The sequence below is a fragment of the Sparus aurata genome, chromosome 1 (genome assembly GCF_900880675.1).
Source record: "Sparus aurata chromosome 1, fSpaAur1.1, whole genome shotgun sequence".
NCBI lineage: Eukaryota > Metazoa > Chordata > Actinopteri > Spariformes > Sparidae > Sparus > Sparus aurata.
In genome coordinates, this window is record NC_044187.1 from 12,751,292 (window position 1) to 12,778,220 (window position 26,929).

General features: G+C 41.7%; 3 protein-coding genes across 3 annotated transcripts; all 3 read right to left on the minus strand.

Moving 5' to 3' along the window:
• npy2r (neuropeptide Y receptor Y2) lies at nucleotides 1–6,147 on the minus strand. The gene is made up of 2 exons (XM_030413498.1): nucleotides 6,128–6,147; nucleotides 1–4,434 (listed from the first exon to the last, which is right to left on the minus strand). The coding sequence occupies exon 2, from the start codon at nucleotides 4,408–4,410 to the stop codon at nucleotides 3,316–3,318; it is 1,095 nt and encodes a 364-aa protein (XP_030269358.1). The 5' UTR covers nucleotides 4,411–4,434; nucleotides 6,128–6,147; the 3' UTR covers nucleotides 1–3,315.
• A 7,561-nt stretch (nucleotides 6,148–13,708) lies between these two features.
• LOC115579650 (lecithin retinol acyltransferase-like) lies at nucleotides 13,709–16,293 on the minus strand. The gene is made up of 2 exons (XM_030413232.1): nucleotides 15,802–16,293; nucleotides 13,709–14,419 (listed from the first exon to the last, which is right to left on the minus strand). Exons 1-2 carry the CDS (start codon nucleotides 16,291–16,293, stop codon nucleotides 14,264–14,266), a joined length of 648 nt encoding a protein of 215 aa, XP_030269092.1. The 3' UTR covers nucleotides 13,709–14,263.
• A 988-nt stretch (nucleotides 16,294–17,281) lies between these two features.
• lrata (lecithin retinol acyltransferase a) lies at nucleotides 17,282–19,747 on the minus strand. Its single transcript, XM_030429237.1, has 2 exons — nucleotides 19,121–19,747; nucleotides 17,282–17,467 (listed from the first exon to the last, which is right to left on the minus strand). The coding sequence occupies exons 1-2, from the start codon at nucleotides 19,661–19,663 to the stop codon at nucleotides 17,315–17,317; spliced, it is 696 nt and encodes a 231-aa protein (XP_030285097.1). The 5' UTR covers nucleotides 19,664–19,747; the 3' UTR covers nucleotides 17,282–17,314.
• Nucleotides 19,748–26,929: the final 7,182 nt, after the last annotated feature.

The following is a 26,929-nucleotide window of genomic DNA, read 5'->3' on the forward strand; positions in this document are numbered from 1 at the left end:
CCATTCAGTGTCCACAGAGCAACATTTGCAGTATTTCAACGTCGCCTGAAAGGACCGGAAATCATCATGAGTCCATTTATGTCTGAATCCCGACGATTCATTTTAAAATCATTTTCAACAGCCAAAACGAACAAAAGGTCTGCGAAGACAATCCGACTTCTCATATGTCAGAGGGATTTCACACGGGCGTCTGTTGAGATGCAGATTATTTTGTTGGCGGTCACGTTCGTTTCATCGTCAGGCGACAATCGATGTTTCAGTCAGAGATTAGTCATCTGATCAATGACTCGTTGTTTGGACATACGTTCACCAACATGTTAGCCAGAAGCACTTAAAGGGTAAGTTCAAGCAAAAACTGATGAAAATGAGGTCATCGTCTGCTCACCCACATGGCAGTCCACAAAAAAACATTTCTGGAGCTTCGCAGCAAACGGCACCACAGCATTCCCCTCAACAGTTAAAGGAGAGGTGGACATAAAGAAACAAAACATAAAATGGCTCCATACAGACTTCAGACAAGCTGTGTGCTTGACAATTTCAGCTTTAAAAAGGGTATTAATGACATCTTTTCAAATCAGTTTGGTATATCAGAGCTTCCGGAGACTTGGATGACGCCGGACGAGCTTTATGGAGCCATTCTGTTGTTTTCTTCAGCTGTTTAGGAGAATGCTGCATCGCTGTTTTGTTGCAAAGCTCCAGAAATGTTTTGTGGGCTACGTAACATGGGGGTGAGAAGATAATGACCCAATTTTCTTTTTTGGGTGAACTTATCCTTTAATGAGCCTGTAATATAGCAAAGATGCACACTAGTAAGATGAGATATCTCTCAAATTGTCTTATGTTTTGTCGAAATTGGTGTAGCTGCCTGTTTAAAATTCAGTTTCATTTGAAAGCGCCCTATTAATTGCACTAAGTACAATGCATTGTTTGGTTGCATTAATCTCAGCATTAGCATTACAGGATATACACTGCATAATGTGACTAACAAACAACCACCCACGTGTGAAAATATACATATATGAATTCTAGGCACTCGTGCCTATGTGACTGTACACGTACGTGGACCCTCGCTGGCTGGATTAAATTAAGGTCCTTCATTATTTGATGAATTCCTGATTGTTAACAGCAGCAGTACATTTAACTTAAAGAACATTTAATCGGACACAGTTCCTCAACATTGATGGCACATGAATATTGGCAAATTTGTACAAAAGCTTGCTTTTATCACTTCATTTCCCAGCTGATGTGATTGTTCTAGAAAAAAGCGACAACACAAGTATAAAAACAAACTGACCCATGACGTTTACAGCAGATACACACGATCTCATCCACCATCAATCGTCAGGGTGAAATGTTGGCAGTTAGTATTTCGGCAAATGACTCGTCCATTCACACAGTCCAGGCGGAAAGGTTGTGTTCCAACATTTGCAAGCGTGACACCATTGGATATTTTTTTTAAGGAGAACTTGGGACATCCTCCAGTCGTGTTTGTGGTATTTTACGGCCAAACCTCACCAGAGCAAAGACACAGAACAACGAGAAACTGCAGAGAGCCAAAAAAACTGAGGCCAAAGAAATTGTGGACATCGGCCAATTCATTGGTCTTGGAAGATTTCCTCCCTAGTACTGGTTTCGGTATTATTATATAAAAATCAAGTCTTGTTCTTGCTCTAATTCTAAAGCAAAAGAATACAATAATATTTTTTTACTTCAATCATTTAAGGTTGAACAATCCATGCTACAGTGAGTGACTACATGTCAAATGACGGAAGATGACTGTCTCCAAATCTAAACTCAAGTTCGGAGGCTCTTGACGTATGTGGCGAGGTCAAGTGTCTTCATTAACCATTCTGCAGAAGATTTAATGGTTGATTGATTGAGCTGAATTATTCAAGCTCAAGGTATTTGATTGTCACATGTTCTCTGTCGATGTCCGGGACTGTGTGCCTCTGTGTCACTTGTCATAAATATGGCAGGGACTCAGAAACCTGAAACGAGGCTGTGAGAGGTCATTACGGACTGCATCATTATGTAGGGACATTCACATGTTAATCCGCAATTAACGTTCCTGCACACATCTTGGCGCATGTACAGAGTGGAAAGTAGTGACTCACATGACTAACTGAGGAGCAGGTTTTCTACAGCTTGAGAAGATACATGCGAGTTTCATTTCAAGTGATAAATGTGTACGTGCAAATCATCATTCTTCTGTTTTTTACCATGATGTATACTTTATAGGCTGGTTCTTTGTCAGGTTCGTCACGTGATAGCTTGAAGCCGAAAAGGACTTTTATCCTGAAGGGTCACAGTTGGAAACACGACAGCAGAAGTGCGTCACGGGTCGAATCTCAAAGGTTTGGCTTCGTATGATAATTTTTAATTTTCTAGGATGGGATTGTAGTTTCATGCCTCAAGGTGTGAAAGACTTGCAGTGAACGTGCAGTGACTCCATACAGCACATCCATTGTGATCCAAGTCTGCAGAGGCCTTGAAATCGTACAATGATTTCAAAAGACATTATTTACACCTTTTAGAGCTGAAATCTCGCACCCTGTCTGACGTGGGTGCATAAGCTCGACTGGGTGTCAATGATGTCAATAATCAATAATTTCTCCTGTATACTTCAGTTATTCAGGAGAATGCTGCGGTGCTCCAGATCATCATCAATCATCATGAATTTTCCATCGACATATGAGGGTGAGTAGATAATGATTGAACTTATCCTTGAAATTGTACCTATGACATTTCTTTACGTTCCATTTTTATGTTTCTTTATGTCCAAGGTTCATTTTTATGTTGCGGCAGCGCTATGCTGATGGTCTGGTTTGGTTTAGGAACAAAAAACACGGGAAAAGGTGATGTTTTGGCGCCACAAACATGGCTGGAAATTATCCCGAGGTCTCCTGAAGAATAACCAGTTTCACCCTCACTAATGAGGAAATGTGGTCTTTGCACGACACGCATGAATGTGAATGTTTGCGGAAAGGTTAACTCGACTGGGCTGCAAGAGAACAATGTTCAGAGAGACTCCAGTCAGAAAATCTTTGTGAATAAAAGCGCGAGACAAAAAATGGCCAGCGCTCCAAAGATTGACTCATCTGTGCTCAGATTTAAGATGAGATCGCGTAATAGATCAAGACTAGACTGAAAACATCTATCATAGTTTGACTCACATTGTCGATTAAAATGAGAGCAGGTACGTCCCAAGCTTTGAAGCCCTTTTTTTTCATCATCCCTCGTTTCAAGAAGTCAACACAAAACCAAATACAAACTTCACATTTCCTCAAACGTTCGTTGATGAACCGACTGTCCCACTTAGACATCTGTTGACTTGCAATCCGTGCAAACCTTGTCTTCAACCTTCTGCGTCTCTCTGCGTTTGGAGCATCTCAGCCTCAGACTGAAGGGCTGGTAACACTTACACACCGACAGAAAGGCCGTCCTGTAGTTGTTGTTCATCCACCCGTACAGGATGGGATTGACAAACGTCGAGCACATGGCCATGATATGAAACACGGTGTAAAGCAGCTTAAAGTCCTCCATGTACAACACGGTGCTGTCGATGTCGACAGCGAGCTGGAAGGCGTAGAAAGGCAACCAGCTGACGGCGAACACCACCACCATGGTCAGCAGCATCTTCGTGGTCTTCTTCCTGCGCTGGTGGCGGTCATTTCGACCTCCGGAAGTCTTCTTCAGCTTATTCCAGATGCGAATGTAGGCGACGGAAATGATAACCAGTGGTAAGCCATACTGAACCAGAAACGCCGAGATGCTGTAGATGCTTCCGTTCATGCTGCTTCCCGGCCACTTCTCCGTACACACCTGAATAGACGTGTCCGGCGAAAGATCGAACGTCCCGTACTCCCTGAAGATGGCGAGCGGGCTGGCCAACAGGGCGCTGACGGCCCACGTGATGGCAATGACCACGGCGCACAGGTCTTTGGATATCTTGGTCTCCATGTGGTAGACGATGCTCCTGTGGCGGTCCAACGCGATGACGTTCATGGTGATGGTGGACACGTGGACCGCCATGCCTTGAGCGCAGGGCAGCATGAAGCACAACACCTGGCCGAACTTCCACTCGCCGTACAGCGTGTAGACGAGAGTGAAAGGCAGGCACAGCATGCTCACCAGCAGGTCCGCTACAGCCAGGTTCACGATAAAGAAATTGGTGACGGTTCGTAGGTTTTTAAACTTGTACACGACGTATATCACCAGGGAGTTTCCGGTGACCCCGAACAGTATGATGGTGCTGTAGGCGAGGATGAGAACGACCTGAACCCCGACCAGCTTCGTGCTGTCGTCGAGCTCCAGTGAGTTCTCGTCGTGCGTTGTGTCTGCAGTCACGCAGCAGTTGGAAGATTTCAGCTCTTCCATTTGAGTCGCGTTCAGTTGATCCGCTGTATCCATGGCCGACAGCCCCCATAAGTCACTCTGTAAGAAGATGGACACCAGTTTCAGCAAAGCAGACGAGGTCAATTATTTTTGAATCTTACTCTGAATTAGTTTACAGGCAACAGTCTGGCAAAAAAAATAATAAATAACAGAAGTTGGTGGAAATTGTGGCATCAGACGGCTGTGACTCTGTGGAAGCGAACATTTCCTTCAGTTAAATGATAAGTTCACCCAAAAAATGAAAGTTCAGTCATAATTCAGTCAGTGAGGTTTTGCTTCAACGCAAAACATTTCTGGAGCTTAACAGCAGAAAAGAAACAACTGAAGTAGACGGGGACTTTGTCTTAAAACATAAAAATGGCTCCATACAGCCTGTCTGGTGTCATCCCAGGGATCTCAAATGCTTTTATCTCAGCAGCTACAGTGAAGATTTCAGATCTGAAAAAAAGTCTAAATGATGTCTTTTCAAATCATTTTGATATCTACGCGCCGTCAGAGACGAGCATCACTCTGGATGAGCTGTTAGGAGCCTTTTAATGCTTGTCTTTTTTCAATCCCCATCTACCTCAGCTGTTCAGGAGAATGCTGCAACACTGTTGTGCTGTGAAGCTCTGGAAATGTAATGATTACAACAAAAACCTCCCCTGGCTTTTTCATCACATGGGGGTGAGTGCATAATGACTGTCCATTTCTGGGTGAACGTATCCGTCAAGATTGCACTGATGCCTACTAAGTATCCAACTTGCATTACAGAGGAGGAGCGACTATGATCTTATATGTTAAAACCACATGTGTGGGAGCCTTGTAAGGGGAGATGGATGTATTTACAGTATTGAGCGTGACAGACATTGTTGGAAGAAATAATGGCATACTTTACTTAATTAAAGTACTTATACCAAGTAAAAATATCAGTATTATCAGAAAAATGTACTTAAAGTATTAAAAATATGAGTGTTGAGCGCATTTTAACTACTTCATATACTGCTGGGTAGTTTAATCTACAGAATTGCATCATGTGCTATCAAGATCATCATATATTATTGATATTTTTATCATTATACATGTATGTCCAGAGAGAACCATGTATCTCTTCTAAAGTCAGTATTTCATGAGCTCAGAATGACGATCAAACATGTTTTTAAATTGCAGATTTAAATTTAGAAGAATGAAGAAAATAGAGAGACATGTTTTTGTTTTTGTTTTTTCAAGAAGGGTACGAAAATGTTAAAACTATGAAACTAAACCTGTGAGAAGTAGTGGAGTAGAAGTAAAAAGAAAATTATAATTTAAAAAAAACTGCATACGTTGATGATACTCAGGTGAAGGTAAGACGCCTTCAGGAGCCTGATCCTGGATTTTCCCCTTAAAAAGATACTAAACACATAAACCACAGCTACAGGTTTCTCCTGCAACTGCGTCTTATAATTATCATTATTAAAAATCATCTTTTTATTTGTCTCCTCCCGACACAAACCGGACTCTCAGGAGTCATTTATCCCTGCCTTATAAATTCTGGTATTTCACGAATCTGTGGCTGATTCCGCCATAAAAAGTGCTTTGGGAATTTAAACGCAGTTTTCAATCACTGGGTTGTTATTATTATTGTTTTTTTAAAAAGACATCATAACAGAAATATACACACATATATACACAAGCCTTTGGTGAGGAAGCTGATATTTGCGCACTGAAAACGGTTAAGATCATCATAAAATCAAAATCAAACCAACCTCACCTTCAGATCCAGAGTGAGATGTTCAGATTCCTCTCATTGTTTCTGCCTCCACGGAAGTTTGTTGACAGACATACTTCTCGTTCCCCGCTATATCCACATCAACTAAAACAATATCACTCACACACGGACGGAGTGACCGTCTCCGAGGAGGAACAGCGACCGTCGGTGCGCACTGCAGCCCGTTTGGCACCGAGAGCGCATTACCTGCCCTGTGAGAGTCTGAGCGCCGGGCGGATGAGGAGGGCTGAGGAGCGGAGAGGGAAGCGCGTCCTTTCCTCACCGACATCCTCAAACAGAGAGATGATGTTAATGATGTCTCACCGCGCGTCCGCACACCAGATACAGAAGGAGATGTGTGCGTTTACTAAGACTTGATGTCAAACTGAGGAATGAAATAATCTGCACTGTGAAATTATGGTTAAAAGCCTCAAAAGACTGAGGTAACGCGTTACTACTCGTTTCTCAGTAATGTATCATAAGTTTGTACAATGTAGCGCGTGTTTAAAGTTGTTTTTCTTAAGAACCCACCCACACTGCGCATGATCACAATAACACAGGCTGTATCTGTGTGTGTTTAATATAGCCGAGTCTATATTAATCTAATCGTTTCATTTACATTCTTGAATCACACCAAGTTCTGCGGACTTGAATAAGAGGGCATGGAAAAGGAGATTTTGTCTTGTCCTGTCATTATAGGATACATTGTAAGAGGTGTGAGTCAAAATGACAAAGCCTACAATTCAAAATAATTACTCCTATCTCATAATATATCAGACTTTGATCATTTGTCTGCCTGCTCATCTTTGTTTCCAAAGCTACTCCTTTCTTTAAAGAGATCAAGGCCAGTTAAGCCTTATTGGGTGTTTTGTTGACAGTATCTAAAAAGTAGCTGATTGTTTGCTACCAACGTATCTACATATACTATCAAACTATCATTACTATCAAATAAACATAATGGAGGATGAGGAGGCATTTTATTTTAAATCTGGACAGCAGGTTGTCTCTCAATAAGACCAGCTGCAGGTAAGTTGGTCAGATAAGGTTGAAGATGTTATTTTCCACGGCGACTCCATCACATGTGCAGGGGAAGAACCTCGGTCTTATTTGTTTTGACCAGTTTTGCCTTTCTCTGTTTTAGGTGTCCATCAAATGATTGGCTAACATATCAACAAATAAAGAAAAAGGGACATATTTGCTTCCACGGCTGCAAATAAATGTTCCCAGGTCCAAACATGCTGTCAGTGACAATGAGTCGTAAAGTACTTTAACATTTCTGTGCATTTCAGTATTGTGGAAGTGTAAAAATGTCTCAAGGTTAAAAAGAAAAAAAGCGATTAACGTACCAGAACTTCTGACCTGAGCTTACCTGAGCTTACCTTCACAGTACAACTGTACAACAAAACAGCCTTTCACAAGTGTAAATACCGACAGCTGTGTTTTTTTTACCCTAAAGGCTAGAACAAACTTGAAGGTCAGCTGTTAGGTGCAGCATATCAAGTCCCACAATAAAAAAGTTTAAGAGAGACTTTCGAAAGTTTGGGGAAGGTTTAATTGAAATTCAGGGGGTACGTCACCCAGAGGAGTCGTCAGCACGCCCTGGCTAGGTTGTCGGATCAGTGATTCGGGGGATTCCCTCGACGATGATGCTCACTGCATCTGGCTTATGGTTGGAGTAGATCCTCATACTGTGCATGGTAAGGTCCTAAGGCGGTTCCCAGTGCGTACGGATGTTGGAAATGGATGTGTTTCATGGTTTTGTTTACTTTCTAACAACTTCATGAGCACTGAGTGAAACGAACACCATCACCCGTCCATCAGTAATCTGTGTGCATCATGCGCAGAGTCGCAGATGGCCGGGGTCCATTCCAGCAAAGATTGGCCCAAGAAACGGGGGGGGGGGGGGACGCCTTCAGGTTGCCAGTTGACCACACGGCCAACACATACACAATCGCACACCTTCATTAAATATGGTGTCCACTCCACTTAAACAGAGCGTGCCCGGAGTTAAACTGGACTCTGAGCCTGAAAACGATGTTTTAGCAAACTGCCACTTCTCTGAGAGGGTTATGATTGACTGCTTCATCATTAGAGACCTCACTTGAAGTCCCATTTTACATAACGGTCAACAGAAATGAGAGTTCACAGTAAAAAGCGCAGTGCGATGCAGCTGACCCATTCCAAACTGTTGCTCCTCAGGCTGATAATTGGGCTCATAATTTGATTACCACTGTTATAAACCAAGACACCATGTGGCCATTGGAAATCGAGTTAGTGTCAAGTAGCATCCCTGGCAAAAGCCCACTTCACTCGTGGTGCAGCTACACAGATGGTGGAGTAATGAGGAAAAACCAGGAAACCTTGAATAGACGGGGATGTTGAGAGTTTCTCAATGATTGAGCACACAGCAACGACCTTGTTCAAACGTGAATGTCAGCACGAGAAAAAGTTTCTTCTGCTGCCATTTAAAGAAATGTAGCACTGTGTCTGAAGGGTTTCAGCTGTTCTGCTGTACAGTTACGCAAAGTTATTGTCAGACAGCTATTGTGTTTTTTTAAATTTTTGACCTTGCTGCAGTGATGTAACGATCTAGTCGTGACGCTGTCTGTGATGGACTATGCTCGCAGGAAGTTTTGTTACTAGGGCCAGAATTACTGACGTCAGTGCTCTTTATCAATAAAAGTGACGCTTGTCTCTTGACTTTTGAGGTAAACGGGTTATCGATAGGCTCAATCTGAATTTATCTCGACCAGTGGCATGCACAGACTTTTTGAAGGGCAGGGGCGAAAAGAAGGGCACTTTAGCGTGTGTTTTGCCACCCAAGAGGGCAGTTTATCATGTTTTAACCAGCCAAGGGGGCAGTTTAGAGTGTTTTGACAACCAGGAGGGCACTTTAGTGCGCGTTTTTCAACAATTGGGCCACGAGGGGGGACGACCACCCCTTGTGCACACCACTGATCTCGACAGTTAATCATAAACAATTACAATTCGGTGTTGCAGCTGGTTTTGACGTTATCGCGCCAATGACATTTTCATTTTCCATACACATTCTGTTGTTTCACAGATGTGTTTGCCTTTATTTTGGTAGTGACAGTGGAGAAGTAACAGGAAATGAGGGGACAAAGAGGACGGATGACACTCAACAAAAGTCGGCCTCGCAGCGTGGACGCCATAAGATTAAAGGTACCTCCTCTTCATGTGGCCATGCAGGCTTCACTTAAAGGATGTCTGTCTAAGAGTGTACTTCAATACCTGTCTGTAACTCCAGACACAGCAGAGTCGTATATGAATCTAAATTAGATGATCTTGATACAGCCGCAGTAACAGTGGCTTCACATTTGCATTCTAATAACGTCGAAGCGTTGTCCTTCCTCTTCACGCTCACGCGGTTCCTCCAGTGTGTCTATACGGTCAATTTAGTCTTGTCTACAACACTTCCTCCTCACAGGCAGCTCAAGTAGTCTTTTTGTCTGCCGGATGACTACTTCTCTGCCTCTGTGTTCATCATTTAGTTAAAAGAATGAATTTTTAATTCAGCTGCAGTCCCATAATTAACCTTGAAGCTGTGGAAAACAGCAACTGTAGTGTCTCTGTTCTTAATTTCTCCGTCGTGCTTCAGACCAGACCAACTATCCACAACAACAGGCAGGGGTTTTGCACATTTTATCAATAAAATCAAATCCCAAAAAATAAATATAAAAGTGAGGTATTGTATAAGTGTTCTAAATAATCCTCACTTGGTCCTACAGACTAAAACAAGCTTAGTTTTGTCATATATTCAGAGGCTCATCCACTGTCACTGTCTATATTTGGCATCGTTACGGACAAAATTTGTTGTTTGTCCAATTATGCTTTGCTTAAAACTAAAACGAGAGTTGAGGCTCAGAGAAACCCGGAAGAAGTCCTTGGCAGCAGTTTTTGCCAAAATTGTACATTACACACATGAATGTGGGCCAACCATTCACATATGATATTTAGTTGGAATATCATTTGCAGCCTGTTAAATATATAAGACCATTTTGTGTGTGAGTACTCTGGAGGGTTGTGAGTAGTTGTTAGGTTTAATTTGCATATAGATGGGTGTCGTCTGCCTTTGTGAAGATAATACTGTTACAATGGCAGACTTTGCCTAAACAATCGGAGAAAAAAGAAAGTTGTACAGGCCTCCACTGAATCCTGCTGCATGTCATGTCGTAACCGGAACCACTGCTTTCCGTGGTAACAGGGTGCTATCAGAGCGCTTGGTACGGTTAATCATTCATTCATGGAGATCTAGTTAGTGACCTTTCTTCAATTAATACTAACACTATCATTATTGCTAAGCCCACTTAGCTAACATTTCTTAAGCCTTGAAACTGCCATTGTTGCGATAGTTGTGCTCATTTCAACCGAGCACCAGACCAGGATCACCCGATTGTTTCCGCAGTAACCTCCCCTGGAAACGTCTCGGCCTTTCAATCCATTTTTCAAGAGATTGCTACTGTTATCAAATAAGACGTCTATTTATAATTCTATTGAAATGTGTTGAAAGGACATTTTAAGTATTTGTTTGATTTTGTAGTGATTGAATTGCTCTCAAAATATGATTTAGATTAAAATAGTTGGAATATAGTGCTTTTCTTATTGAAGTACAGCATTAGAGAAAAGAAAACACTCTGAATTTTATGCTGCTAATTATAACTGCATCTCACATGGTGGCTTAGAATAGTATTTTCACTAATGTTATACCGTGTTAAATACATCGTTCGTACATCAATCATAGTACACTTTACATTAGATTCCTCAAAAGGATAGTAAAGGAGACATATCTTCATGTTCAGGTTTATAATTGTATTGTATTTCTACTACTAGAAGAGGTCTGCATCATTTAATGTTAAAAAAGATCACATCAGTCTTTTCATACTGTTTTTCCCCCTCGGTCTGAAACGCTCTGTTTGAGCGCCTGTCACTTTAAGGACCCCGCTACAGAATACCCAGTGATTGGTCAGCTCACACACACCTGAGTCAGCGCCACAAACAACAACAGAGCAGCGGTGCTTAATTAATACTTACATGCCAGTTGTAACCAGCTTCAAGGCATACATTATGCAAATATGTGATATTGTGAGGTAGTGTGATGTCACAGAGTCACGGAAATAAAGACTGCTGACGAGGCGTTTCGGGAACAGTGTTTTTTGTGGGAGACAGGAGCTTCTGTTGGTGTGGACTTTTACCTTTTTAACTTTAACGCTCTTTTACACACACAAGAACCTTTATAACACACTGAAAAGAGGAGAAACTGAAAAGCATAAAAGGCGCTGCACTCAAATCAGATCAAGTGAATGTAAGGCAAAGAGATGTGTTGTTTACTACATCTGAACCTAAATTGAAATCTTTCTACAGGGCAACTGCTGGAGGGATAATAATTAAATTGAGTGAATACCAGTCTTTAAATGGTGTGGGAACCATCTGACGGCAGGAATGTTTGGTCTTTAAAATCCCCGGAGGCTGTGGTGTGGGTCAGAAATCTGATAAAAACAAGGAAATAGAGAATTACTGCTGCGCTCGAACAGCAGGAAGTAAGAAAGTCACCAACGTTAAAGGATAAAACATGGATCGAACGCTCACAAAAGCATACATGCTGAATAAACAAATAAATCAGGACTTAGAGTACAGTAATGTTTTTGTATCCCTTGTAGTGGCCCCTATGACTGGTGGACGATGTAAATATGTTTATGCTCAGAGCAAGTCCTACTTCATCCTGGAGACAAAGTGTTTATTTGTGCTATCAGTGAAGATCCATCCCCTGAAAACATGAGTCCTGCAGCAGCCATGTGATCCATGTTCAATGTATTTGATTGTGGCTAAAAGGAGACGCTCGCTGTGGGAATATAGATATGAAAATCAGATTTCCCTCTGTGAATCCCGGGCTAAAAGCTGAAAGGCTTCGATATCATAGGTGGCAAAACTCAGTTACTCCTCAATCTCAGCAGAGGCTGTGCACCTGCACTCCGCTTAATAGAAGACCCTATTACATCAGCCTCTCTGGAATCAATACATGATGCCTCACTGCAGGATTGTGTAACGTCCAGACAGTTATCCTTGATTAACACTGGTCTTTACCTGCGTCACTCAGGTTGAAGGGATACATCTATACCATGTGATCTTTTTATATCCTATCCTGGATGTCCACCAGGTGAACTGTAGTTTGATGGAAAACATCCTGACATCAGTTTGATTAAAGAGATTCATACATGACCTCGGAATTAAAGATAGGGCAGAATAATCGTACCTTAATGTCTACTTACGACAGCAGGTTATCATGTATGTGGCTCATTTGTAGTTACCTTCAGCTGAACCTTCTTCATGCGACAGGTGGTGATAAACGGGGGGAAGATTGTGACTTTTGTCTGGCCCCGATGTGAGCAGCTTCCTTGCTCTTCCTCCAGACTTTGAGATCTGCGCTACTGATGCTGTATTGTGGCTGTAAACTGGATGTCTTGTCTAGCGAGAGCATACTGTAAGTTAGGTATCATGGAGTCATAGAGTGACATAAAAAAAGAATAAAGTAAAATAAAAGAATAAGAAGATACATCAGAAAATATTAAGAGAAATAAATGAGAGAATAACAATTCTTTAGCTGTTCCTTGAAGGGCCAAGCTGTCAGTCAGCTGGCTTTGAATGGGCCTTGTAGTTTTGTAGTTTCCTGTTTGTTTTGAAGGTTTCTCTCTCATGTGTCTTGTCTTGTAATTTACCTGCCTGTGTTCACCTGTGTCTCATCAGTTGATTAGTCCTTGTCCGTCTTGTCCCTCACTTGTTGTCCATTCGTCAGCGTTGGTTTCCTATTCTTGGGTATCTCCCCCCATGTTCGTGGTCAGCTCCTCATAATACCCGTCTGGAAACCTTTTGTTGCTTTGTCGGACCTCTCTCATTTGGATTAGTGACTTCATGGACTTCCAGCTTCTGCTACCACTGCAAATTAATTTTATTTAAGTTTACTTTTGTTCATTATACCTCCCTGTCTTTTTCATGTCTGCTTGTGGGTCCTCAGCTGAGAACTCACAACATAACCTTGAAACTTTTTCCGTGCTATTCTTTTTTATGCCACTCCTACGGCTCCATATTGCATCACACCGATGACAAACTAAACTGGAGACCGTCTTGAGATGAGATCACACAAGCCGTGACACCGTACGGCGAACATGGATGGTCAGTCTCTTCTTTCCAAATATCTCTGAGCTTTATCTGCACCCTCCTGGAGTTTGCCTCTGTGCTGAGTCAGAGTCCATTTATAATCTATGAGCTGTAACTGTTAAATCAGATTACTGTTGAATATCAGAGCCTGGTGAATTCGAGTCTATTTCTCAAGGGCCGTCTCTCTCGAGACTGCCGGGCTGTTTGCTGTGCATAGCTCGACATCGTTGTTGCAGACTTGCAGAATGTGTGTCTGCCTGGTACTCCCCCTGTGGAGTTCTTCCTCATTTGTAAACCAACAAAGGTATATGCTTTAGTTATTGTGCGCGATCCGGGGAATCCAGGGAAGTTTTATAACAGCAGAGGAGGTAAAAGGGTTTGGATGTTTCATACAAGAAACACGACAAGAAGCAGGTAGAAATACATGTTTAATGGGCAGACGAGCTCAGATAAAGGAGAAACTTATTGCACTTTGTCCAAGCCAGCTTTTTAACCGAAGCATGATGTGAGTATGTAATTAACAATCTGAAGGAAAAAAAATACATGAAGTACAATTTTCCTGCAACATCCATCATGTTTTCATAGGTCAGTCTCTTCTTTCCAGATATCTCTTAAGCTTTATCTCAGCCTCTGTTCTGAGTCATTTATAATCTATGAGCTGCTACTGTTAAAGAGATTAATGTTGAATATCAGAGCCGGGCGAACATTAATGATGAATAACTTGCAAAAATTAGACATCTAACAGAGAAGAAGTGTGGAAACGATAATCACAGAGGCAAAGAAAGATAAAAACCACAGTTAATGTATAAAAACAGGTCAAGAAAAGTAAAACTTATTGACATTTCTTAACACATTTTGTTTCCCAATGCCTTCAGTCTCGCGGCTGAACCACGGGACCTCGTTTCAGCTTCCACTAGTGTGTTAAATGAGTCTTTTTTTTCTCATGATGCGTCCCTCCAGAGGCCGTCAGGCTGCCATCCAGATGGTGAATGAGATGAGCAGAGTGGGTAAAACCGTCAGCGGCGTCACACAGCCCAGATACAGCAGGATGCCCACACCACACAGAGCCGTCAGATAGGAGCTCATCCGGCTGCAAACGATCTTCCGTACTGTTGTGCAGAACTGCGAGAAAGGACAATGAGAATTAGCCGTGGTTTGAGGCTAAGCAGCAGCAGCAGTGGAGGTCTATTATCAAGAGGGAGGTCTTCATTAGCTCCTGAATGGCAGTAATCTGGGGATAAACTAACACTAGATGGAGCTGCTCGCCTCATGAATAAGTTCATTTCCACTCCAGCGGACTGAAGCAAACAGCTCTCTGCTGTGGGAATAATCCTCATGTGACCAAATGTCAGGACGTTTAAGCACATTTGCTGTAACACTGCCTCACACCGAGCGCCGCACGCAAATTTGTGTAATAATCTGTTTTCCACGAAGTCCAGGCTAATAACCGGCGGAATTGTAAATGCTGCACGAGAACCTTAAACCTTTCGGCTTTTGCATGTGCCCTTCCTGTCATGCATTAGTCTGCAGGACGCAAAGGACGAAGAATTAAAGATGACTGAGGGGAAATATCAGTTCCAGTCTCTAAATCATTGCATGAAAAATAAATTGTGCAAATTGGTTGTTTTGAGACACGATGTTATAAAAAAGGAGTTTACTTTTCTGAAGTATTTAGCATTAGGCAGACTTCATAGTCTAATTCAGTCGCACTGAATGGAAGGCTTTAATCTTGTATTGAAGGGCAAGTCTAGACAAAAACATTACTCCCACGTCAATTTTCCATTTATTGAAAGAGTTATTGGTCTCTGAGATATTTTCTCCTGTCCCTACCGACTGTGAAAAGATTCCTGGAGGACAAAATGTACAGTTTGCTCCTTGAAAAAGTGTATTTCAATCTTTAGCTGAAGCTAATATGAGGCTTCATCAGTCTGACATAGCCTAATAAAAATGTTTTCCAGATGTAATGTACTTTGAGTGCGGGGCTGTCACAATATCAGATTTGAACCACCTGATTATGGTTGCCTTAAGAATTCAAAATAATGATAGAATCTCAATATCTATGGAAGATTTAGAGAAAACATTAATTCTATCAGTCAGATTTATCTTTAACTTTGTTTATTGTGTGGTTTTTTTCTGTTTCTGCAAATTAATTACACTCAAAATAGTACAATAATGGTGTAGGGAGGTGGAGAGAGAGTCTGTAACCATAACTGGGCAGAAAGAACAATTACACTTCATGAATTCTGCTGTTTTATCTGCAACCAGGTACATATCGATATAAATATCGCGGTTATTTTCAATATCGGCGTATCGTGACAATATTCCCCTTTTACTATCATGTAGGTCGACCAGACATGTTTGTTAGGGGACAAAAATAGGAAAGTTTGCAGGAAAAAAAACTAACTCTGACTAACACAGACTGTTAAAGCGTCATGTTATCTTTGGTTAATCTTGAAAACCTGTCAACAGATCCTTCAGTCTCTCTACTGAGAGCAGGACTGTACCTGGTACGTCTGGTAGCTGATGGCCATCCCGTATCTGCAGTACATGACGTAGTGTTCACAGTTGTACCACAGTAAGCTGTAGGTGACGGAGCCGAGGAGCTTCTCCGCCCTCCTGGCCACCTCGTCCCCGTCCAGGGCCGGCTGGCTGCACACCTTGTCCATGTGGTTGACCAGAATCTCTGACCCATATGCAAAATCTGCCAAGTTGTCCACCCTAACGCTGGCGACCTTAGTGATGACCCCCAGCAGCAGGCGGTTATTTGTCACCATCTTGGCGATTGCGGATTTATTCTTGGAAATCACAGGCAGGATGTCCGGAATGAGGTGAGCCACGCGGTTGTTCCCCAGGTAGATGCCGAAATGTGTGAACAATGTCCTGGGGACTTCTAACAGGTCACCACGCTTGTAAAGAGACAGGTCATATTTAGAGTCCTCCTTCTCCTCCTTATTGGAAGCAGCAAAGAAAAAGTTGAGCAGCTGGTAAAGAAACATGATGGCAGTGTGCAGCAGCGTGTTCGACAGCCTTTTTTATATCTATGTTGAGAAATGGGCGGGGCCAGAGCGGTGAGCAGGATTAGATATTGGTCAACCTTTGGGTGTGATTTTGACAAAAATTAAGGCGCTTTCTCTAATTACTTTGCACTGTGGTTGGATGTTGAAACTCGGGCCTCGTTTGTGGTGTATTAAGGTCAAGGGTCCTCATTAAGAAGGCTGACTTGGCAATAAGTACAATCCTTTAAAAGGTCACCGATATTGAGCCATCGCTCCCAAATAAAAGGCTTTTATTTGGGCTGCAACGCCTGAAATTTGTGTCATCGTTATTCAGCACTTTATCGGATATTAATCAAAATGTATGCAAGTCATAAAAGTATAGGTATAGAAATGTAATGATGTGAATGTGAAATGTAATGTATATCCATTATAATATATAGGAAAATTAAAGGCCCTATGTGCAGAGTTACAGCCAGAATGATGAGACCCTGCAGGTTGATCACACTGCTTAGACATGCTTGAAATGTTGCTATTATTACTCAGCATTTACATTCTAATCAGTATATCTGCACTTGATGAGAAAATATATTCTGAGATATCACATATTCAGGTTTATTTGTGGTTGTGGTGAACCAGCATGAGGTTGGAGATGTCGGAGAGTTGCACGCAAATGAGGCACACACGTAAAAATAAATTGTTTATTACACATTTTTCATATTTACAACATTATATTAAGTGCACTACTATAAAATAATATATATACAAACACAGTAAGGCATTGTTGTGGACTGTATATTTACATTTTTAGTGACTCAAATGAGTCGCTAACGGTATTCTTATGTCAAAGATTTAATAGTTGTCCCCCATAATTTCACGAATTAACTAATGTATTAACATTAAACATCATCTGCACAATACAAATCAAAGTATGGCTGTAAAGCAGACTCATAAGGCATCACGTTATACAGTACTGTAAAAGTTCAGTTCAGTTTGTTTGCAGGTTCGTTGTGCTGAGCTCCCTCTAACCAGCCATCCACAGAGTGAAGGGAATGAGGACTGTGGGTAATGTAGTTGAGGGCGCCATGCCGAAACAGACGATTGAGACAATTCCAAGAAGGACTGTGATAATCACGCTGCGCTGGTCTCTGATGATTGATTTCAAGAACCCACAGAACTATAAAAAAAAAACAAAAAGGAAAGAAAAACAGTTATTATTTTACACATTCTGCAGATTCACATTACTTTATACCACGGCTACAGAACAGTTCTGATCCACTGTCACCTGCTGAGAAAATCACATCTTTCCTCTCATAAAAACAGTCTCTATGAACAGTTGGAGGAAGCCTGTGATGGTTTTACAGCTCCGGCCCTGTGTTGAACCCAAAGCTGGATTACAACCCGAGCAGCAGGCTCACCCCTCGGCCTCCGAACTCCTAGTGGCCCTAAAAACCAGGTCCCCTGTTGTTCGGTTTCAGTATCACTAATCTTATTTGCAGATTGTGTTCACCTCTGGAAGTGCAATATGAAAGTTTTGCCCTGCTTTATCAGAGTTTATTTCACAGCTTCAGTGAGTTTCACCTATTGTGCATTGTTTTAAGCACTGGCACTGATTCACACAGCAGATGATCCAGTGATGGAATGTAACTAAGTACATTTACTCTGTACTGTATTTACAGTTACAAATTACTTGTACTTTACTTGGTAGTCCCATTTTCTACTGCTTTATATTTCTACTCCACTACATTTTGGAGGTACATATTCTACTTTTTACTCCACTACATTAATTTGCTAACTGTCATTACTAGTTTCTTCTGTTTGTTTGCAGCATCAGAGTCGAAGTAGGTAACTGTTCAATTAATTACTTTATGTGCTCATCATTGGTGGACTCCCACATTTTATACACACATGTAAATATGTATATAATTTACATTACTTGTACTTTTGATATTTAAGTACATAAAATATCAGATATTTTAAAGGGGAAATATGTCAGAATCTAAGTTAAACAATTTAAAAAATCATCTAAAATGATCAAAAATAGTCAATAAACAAGTTTCAACATTATGATGATTATTGGGTTTGCTGCAGGGATATCTACTAAAGTTAGCATGCTAACTAGCGAGCCCCAACCCAACCCCGTCTAAAACTCCTGTGCTCACGGTGTAGACACTGACACTTCCCTGGTCCCGCGAACCCAATCCGACCCGCTAGCTGCACGGCTAACTGAGCTACTTAAGCACAGTTGGTAGCAGTTGGCGGTTACTCTGGTGATAAATCGCCCCCTTGTTTGTTTGGAGCATGAATTTGAGAGGTGCACCTTTAAAGACTTTCACTCAAGTACTTTTCACTTCACTGGTGGTCTATATTTAATCATGTAAACTGAATGTGTAAGGATCCACTTTGGCTAACTCCTTTCCTGCAGGAAACCCTTATGAGAGGTCTTTTATCAAAATAAGCTTTCATGTTCTTATTTTTCTAGATACAGGCAGCATATTCCTAAATAAGTTACGCTTCAAACTAATCTGCACACAAAACATCTGCGGTATGAGTGAGATGATAAATCTAATGGTGACTTGGGGGAGAGGGAGGGGGGATTAGGGTGCATACACAGTACCAAGAGGGTCAATCTGAGGACAACACACCTCCTGGCTGACTCTACAAACAAACTGTACAGAGTGAGTGAGGACTTGAACGTAGCATCTTTTTGTGTAGCGAGTGGCCACGACACTGAACGCATCTTTTAACAATCAAACAATAATAATGCAGTTAACACAATCAACAACCAGAGGACACAGGCTCCATTTAAAGGGAAGTGTTGTCTCTCTACCTGCTCTGTCTGCCTGCTGGCTGCAGATCCATATCTGCAGTAAGTCGCAAAGTGTTCACAGTTATTCCACAGCAGACTGTAGGGGATCGCTCCGATCAGTTTCTCGGCTCTCTTCGCCACATCTTCATTAGGCAGCGCGTCACCCTTCATCACCTGGTCCAAACGGTTCACTTGGATGTTGGAGCCGTACGCAAAGTCCTCTAAGGTGTCCACGCGCACCGTGGCGCACTTGTACACGCAGCCGAGGATGAGCCTCTTGTTGGTGATGACGGAGCCGATGAGCTTCTGGTCGTTGCTGAACACGGGCAGGATGTCCGGGATCAGGTGTGCGACTTTGTGTTCACCTAAATAAATGCCGTAGTGGGTGAACAAGGTCCTGGGGACCTCCAGCAGGTCTCCCCTGCGGAGGGGAGGCGGAGGACCGCGCTGCACGGGGCGCTCCCAGCTCTGGTCAAGATCACGGTCCGACCAGCTGGACTCAAAAAGTTTGAACTTGGAGAGAAGGGAGAGCTTCTCCACCAGGAAGGTCAGCAGCTGCAGCATCGTGAGAGTTTCCAGGACAAACACCCGAACGTGACTGAGTCCAGTGAGCCTTTTTATCCTCCACTGGCACGAGGAGGAGAGGGAGCTCTGACGACATCTCCAGGACAGGATTGGGCACGAGGGACCGTGCGCACGTGCGCATTCTCCTTCATCCAGATCCTCAGCATCTTGTTGATTTTCCTCTGGTGTGACGTATACAGCTCTGCACTAAACCTTCTTCATACAAAGTACAACAATGAAGAAAGAGAGAGCAGCACATGTATTTTAAAAGACACGAATAAAACACTCTGTGAACTTAAAACAGTTCATTTTTTCCATCTGTAATTGATGATAAAGTTTGAAAACAGATACATAATGAAATTCAACACATAAAGATTACATTTAAACGTTTCACTGAAAACAGAATATTACAAAGTGGGACAAACTGGTTTAGCGCAACAATCATCAATAATGGCCCAGATGTTAAAGTGAGTAAAATGAGCAAATTTACAAAAGTTCCAGCTGTGTGCAGCAGTGTTAATACTGTGTTACTGTGTGGGATTTATCACTGCAGCAGCATTCAGAGGAACGTGAAAAGATTTAACAAGTAATGTGCTGAGACGTGTTACTGTGATTTGATACTAGGAAAAAGACAAACACTGTCACATGAAGAGGCATCGCTTTACAAAACCCAGCAACACGATCATTGTCAGTCTACTTGTTGCACTTATTCATCACTAATATAGAGATACTGATGGGGGGCAGACCTATAATCATGGCCGATATTCAGCATTTGCTGATTGTCGGCTTCAGTGATTTTTCTGTCAGATTGAAGATAAAATAAAGTAGTTTCTAAAAATGTGCTACTTTAGTTCTGATGCAACGCCCTCTCACACGATGTCCCACCTGCAATAGCAACTGATTGGTAAATACTAACCATAATTATCAAAATAAATGTAGTGGAGAGGAAGTACAAAGCAGTCGAAAATGGAAATACTCAAGTGAAGTACCTCAAAATTGTACTTAAGAGCAGCACTTGAATAAAATGTATTGATTTATTTAATCCCTTGTTGCATTTTTACTGCAAATGAATGAGTTCCAAATATCATTTCAAATACAGTCTCGTTGATTTTCTCATCATCAGTTTCAGCCCTGAAACAGAAATGTAAATCAATACCTAAACATTGATTCTTGTAACTTGTAAGGTATAATTGATAATGATGACCCACAGAAAATGATTACCAAACTCTTCACTTCCCCCATTTCAGCATCTTCTTAAGTTCATTGTGTTGAAACTTTACTGTTTTGGTTTACTTTCACCCGCTGTACCCGGCCAACACCAAACTGCAGATGGACACAGTTAGCGACTAGCATTTAGCCTCCAACCACCACCCTTCAAAGGTTTGTAGCGGAGGTTGTTGTAGGACTATGAACTATCTCTCAACACTTTATTTTGTTATTAATCTTTCATAGCCACATGAGGATACAATACGGCATTGATATGCATCCTGTAAACAGCTGCATTCATAAAAGAAAATTTGTAATCACAACAAAACAACAGGAGACGGTGGTGCTCATACAGCTTTTGTCCACAGGGGGCGCCAGATGTGAAAAAAAAAAAATTATTTTTGGTGCTTTAAGTGAGTTGTGCTATAAAATACCTCATCACAAGTAAGTCTAGCATTCAATATATTACTTTATTAACAAGTTTTAAAGTAATAACAACATAACATGCATAAAGTATCAAAAGCATTCATAATATAGAATGGTCCCCCTCAGTACAGTATCTCTCCACATACCTGGTACATCGTACAGGTACAAATACCTCAGAATTGTACTCAAAAAATAAAAGCACTTGGTTTAATTGAGTTTCCACAGCTGATCTTTTTAAAAGTTTGGTTTATTGAGGTTCATAACAAACTGAAAGGTTCATAAGTCCTTCAAATAAATAAATAAGGATAATAAATAACAATACTTTCATTTGTACTTTGCTGAACTGACTGTTGTTGTTTCAGTGTTGTTTGGTGATACAGAACACATTTTTAATCAGCCCATTAAGCTGACTACCCTCCACACAATGAGCTGCAGAGACGCTGGTAGACAGCGGACTTTGTTGACTTGGCTAATCTGTTCTGTGCCTTCGTCAATCCAGGATCAGTGTTGGGGGGAAAAAAGCGGTGTGTGCTGGATGGTCTGCACCTTCTCAGAGAAACCATATGATGAGATAAAACATTCCTTCGACCAGATTATCATAATCCTGTAGGCTTCAATTACACGCTCATGTTTTAGACCCAGGAGATACCTTGAGAAGCATTTAGCCTTTTTGATCTGTCTTTGAGTCATTTGTTTCGGGACATTTGCTGACCTAGATACGGTGAAATACTGCCAAACAAGCCTGAATGGTGGCTGGTATTTTACTCAGGCCAGCTGCTTGATCAGACTCTGAGAAAAACTGTCTGACCCACAAAGCGAACGTTCCCTACTGTAGAGGAAGTGTGTGTGTGATTGATTAGTTTACAGCACTGCAGAGCTCTGATCTTCTAACCTGCAAATATTACAGTTGATAAATGTACATTTATAAATTATAAGCCAATAAAATAAACAAACTCTCATATCATATGACTCAGTAATACATTCTTTTTTAACTCTCCTTGAGTTTTTACACTTCTAATGCAGTTTATGTTGTATATTTTGGACCAGAAAAGTATATTTATTATCAACAAACTTTTATAATTTACAAAAACTCTGGATTTATCTGGCTGTCAGAGATGAAAAGATGGAAGAACTATAGTAAAGTAAACTTAGAGGCGCATACTGTATTTAAGTTTTAGTGATGTGACTCAAGGAGTTCAAGTCTCAAGCAAACCTCAAGTCATCATTCTTGGGCAAGTTAAGTCGATTCCTTAATCATGAAGTGTTCAGTCTTTATAACTACAATAGAGAAGCTATAAGTAATACATAATAAATCAAATAATAATAAATAAAATAATAGTCTAAAAATGTACATTTTTCCCGGGGTCAAGTCGCTAATCTTTAACTTCCAAGTCCAAGTCAACTTAAGTCATTTATTTTACATCAGGTCAAGCAGCAAGTCATCAAAACAGTGACTCAAGTCAATTTGAGTCACAGTTACTCTAGTCCACATGTCTTGTCATAGTATGCCAGTCATCCTGTGAAATATACCTGTATTTTTGGTATTGATATGTAAGCAGTATTCTCCCGAGCAACTGAGGGGACTTTAAAACATTCACCAAAAAAAATGGCTCCACACAGTTTGTTGGAGAAAATCTCTCTATTTGTACCTGTATGATGTACCAGAATTGACTTGAAAATATGTTATTTACACTCTATTAACGCCGAAATCTTCTCTGTAGCTGCATAGCTATCAGTGTAAGCATTCATGTGTTAAGTGGGTGCACGAGCTCGACCACACGTCGGGGGTGTAAATACAGTTTTTTCCAAATTTTAGGCCTTGGATCATGCCGGACAAACTGTGCAGCTCCAGCAAGTTCAACCCCACTTTCCACCAACATCAGGGTGAGTAGATAATGACTGATTTTACATTTTTTGTTGAACTCATCCTTTAATATTCTGTCGACATGAAAGATTTGTCCCACTTCTTTTACTATAGCACACCTGGAACTAATAAACCCACTCCAGTATGGGTGTGCTGAGCATTAAGGCCGGGCAGGGTGCAATAAATTTATATGGCAGAGCTAAAATTTAGAGGGTGAACTCGGTTGCTTAGTAACACAATTACTGAAAACCTGAGACCACAGCATTATATTAAAGATCTTTCATATTTACTGATTAAATTGGAACTCATTTATGGTTTGGACAACAGAGTGTCAATCTTCTCCACATGCTTTGCCTCAGATCCACGTTCAGCTGAGTCGACTTACCGTCTGTGACCACAGGTTGAACCCTGAGGTGGCGTTATAACAAACCTTTGCCCTCTGTCGGGGGGAGATTTACACCACGGTCAAACAACCCCAGACTTATAGTTGTGACCAATGGGAGACCCTAACAAGGCTCTTTAAATTTAATTCCCGCTCAGGCCACTTGGAGACTATGCTGACTTTGTTTTCCAGCCTTCAAACTTAAGTTGATTACCGACCAAGATACTGTATTTCCTGTGAAAAACAACTGATTCAGCAACATATTAGCGTGGCTTGAATCGCAGGGTAAACGTGGGGGGATTTTGGACCTGACTCCCCGTAAAGAAAACCAAAAAGCTTTGTGTTGTTTTCTTTCTTGTTTTCTTTCTTTGTTTCTCTGCATCCTGATAATGTACAATCAGAAATGTCAGCCTAGCATCAGCGTCTGATCGCATCCAACAACAACATCTCAAGATCCGTGACGCGCTGCTCGGCGAGAGTGACCGCATCTTCATGGCACTTAGAGAAAAGAAAGAGACACTTTCCATCTGGCGTTTCGACAGAAAGAGGCCGGTTCAGGAAAAGTTCAACACTGTTTAGGTTTCACGGCCTGGCAGTTCATTCTCAGGTCAGCCAGGCTTTATATCCGTCCTGGGCCTGTTTTTTTCCACATAATAAAAGCAGGTCACACAGAGGTACTTACCGTTAGATTTATCATCTAATGTCAACATGGGGCCTACAGATGACTTGTCCCATGTATCTGCAATGTTTGTTTTGATGTAATAAAAAAAAAAAAAAATTGGAGGTGTGTGTGTGTGTTTGTCCGAAGCGCCCTGAAGAACATCCACTGGCTCGCCATTATGATCTGCACAGCATACAAAATATTAGCGTGATAAGACCAGTGTGGAGTGGCCTTGACCAGTATGCAGTTAGTACAAACATAACTAAACACTGTGCTCTGCTCCCCTTCACATCCACCCAGCAGAGCTACAGACATTTATAAAGTTGAAGCGGCGGATCCATTCACCCACTGACCTTTTCACCTTCAGGACCACTGCAGACAAACTCAACCAGGGGGGCTTCTTCATTAAAATAACAGGCTCCAGCATCATCTGTCAAAGGAGAGGAGGTGTGTTTCCTTGAACTGTGACTCAAACGAGCACAGCGGCATGACACCAGGCCGCTGTGGGAGGCTAAACGTGACTGAGAAAAGAGTTGATTGAGCTGAAGTCTATCATACTCTAGTCTTGGTTCTTGGATTGCTGTGCTGTCTTTGGAATCATGCTTGATTGTAAATTTTCCGCCCGGTCGCCAGGACGAAATAATATGCCGCCACTTAAAGTTTGTGCACAACACATTGACGGTTGTATGTGTCGCAGGCTACTGACATTCCTACAAAACACATCATATCATGTTCACATTGCACGTTTATGACCTGACTTTCATGCCTTGAGGTCGAAGGGGTTGGTGGAGTAACAGGTGACGAGGCTGGGTCTTCAGTGACCACGGCTGGAGACTGTGTTTCAACATCCCTTAGTATGACTTGTCGTGTGTGTTTTTTGATGAGAAGTCGGAACATCTCCATCTGAGTCTGTGGCAACCAAAGCTGGTATTTTAAGCCGAAACATCTTTTCTTAAAGCTGACCAAGTGTTTTTTGTGCCTAAACCCAACCACGAGCCCAGCATTGTGGGACACATTTGGGTTGAGTATTTTTGTTTTCCTGATTTCGAATCATCGATCATTTAAGCCAGACCTGTAGCTAAAGCTATAGTATTAAAGGGATAGTTCAGGTTTTTTGATATGAATCTGTATGGCATCCCCGTCAGCAGTGTCGTGCATCAACACTGACTTACCCCCGACAGTGTCCTGTGCGCCGAGTTCTTGCCTGGTTTTGGTGCTGACGAAAGTAGTCTGGCAAGTTGTCTGAGGTCATGAAAATAAAGCCTTTTTCTTCTCAAAACAAATGTGTTCAAAAGAATGATACATTTGCATCACAAAACCGTTGTCCACGAAAAAGTCAGACCTCATAATCGCTTGGTGCTATTTTCTCTCGATTCGATCACTGCGCGCTGCTGCCAGCCTGTTTCACTGTGTTTACTGCTCAGAAAGTTAACAATCTTTATGAACTCGAATACACTGATGCCGAAATTCGCCAGATGGAGTTAGAACAGGCAGAGAGAGAGAGAGGAGGGACAGAGAAGTGGTTGTGATTTTTGTTGTTACAGCCTGGATAGTCACAAGTCCTCACCATTTTTATATATATTCTTATATAGCTTATATAAGCTTATAAACTTATCGCTAGCTAGCTCTCACGTTAGCCCTATCGCGTCGCTGTGGTCGTTGGTCCGAGCACGTAAAACACTGCCAAACAACTGAAAAAAGTGTTGGATTCGTGCGTGGCTGTCAGCTGGCGGCAGCGCACGGTGATACGAATCGAGAGAAAATAGCGCCAAGCGATTATGAGGTCTGACTTTTTCGTGGACAACGGTTTTGTGATGCAAATGTATCACTCTTTTGAACACATTTGTTTTGAGAAGAAAAAGGCTTTATTTTCATGACCCCCAGACAACTTGCCGGACTACTTTCGTCAGCACCGAAACCGGGGCAAGAACTCGACGCACAGGACACTGTCGGGGGTAAGTCAGTGTTGATGCACGACACTGCTGACGGGGATGCCATACAGATTCATATCAAAAAACCCGAACTATCCCTTTAACAAAGGGAAGATGGAGCATCCACTCAAACGGATCGTGTTTCTGCAAACCACAGATGTGTTGAAACTCTTTGTGTTTCCATGCTGTGACATCGACATGCTGACGGTTAGGATTAGGAAAAGATCACACCTTTGGTTTATCCGACTGCTCTCAACCTCGTCAAGAAGTTTCTATCCCTTCCCTCTGACAACCGCCTCAGATTCCCCCCTCGGTGAAGCCACAACCCTCCTCAGTGCAGGAAAATAAGAGCTACCTCCCCCATGACAAGCATTTGTGCCGACCTGTGGGATGATTGATGCTGATAGCTATTATGTCGTTGGTGCTGGAAACGTTTCTTGATGTACGTTGGTTGTAAAGCTGCCGGTTATACTTTGTTCTTGTTTGTTCTGTTTTACGTTCATACTGATTCTGATTAATTGCTGTTGGTGACAGTTCAGTTGATGAATTTGCAGTTTTTTTTCTATGTTGCACTTGATGCTGTAAAACCAATCTACCCTCCCCGGGACAAATCCAGAAAAGTTGAACTTACCTGGTTCTGTCGCCAGGTTTCGGCTGCAAGTTGTCCCAAGTAAGAAATACCGAATGCTTCAGGTGTTAATTTATTAATTGAGTACTATGTAACAACAACAACAACAACAACATATATCTTGAGTTTTTCTTTGGTTTGTTTTTTTAGGCTCACTCAAAATCAGGT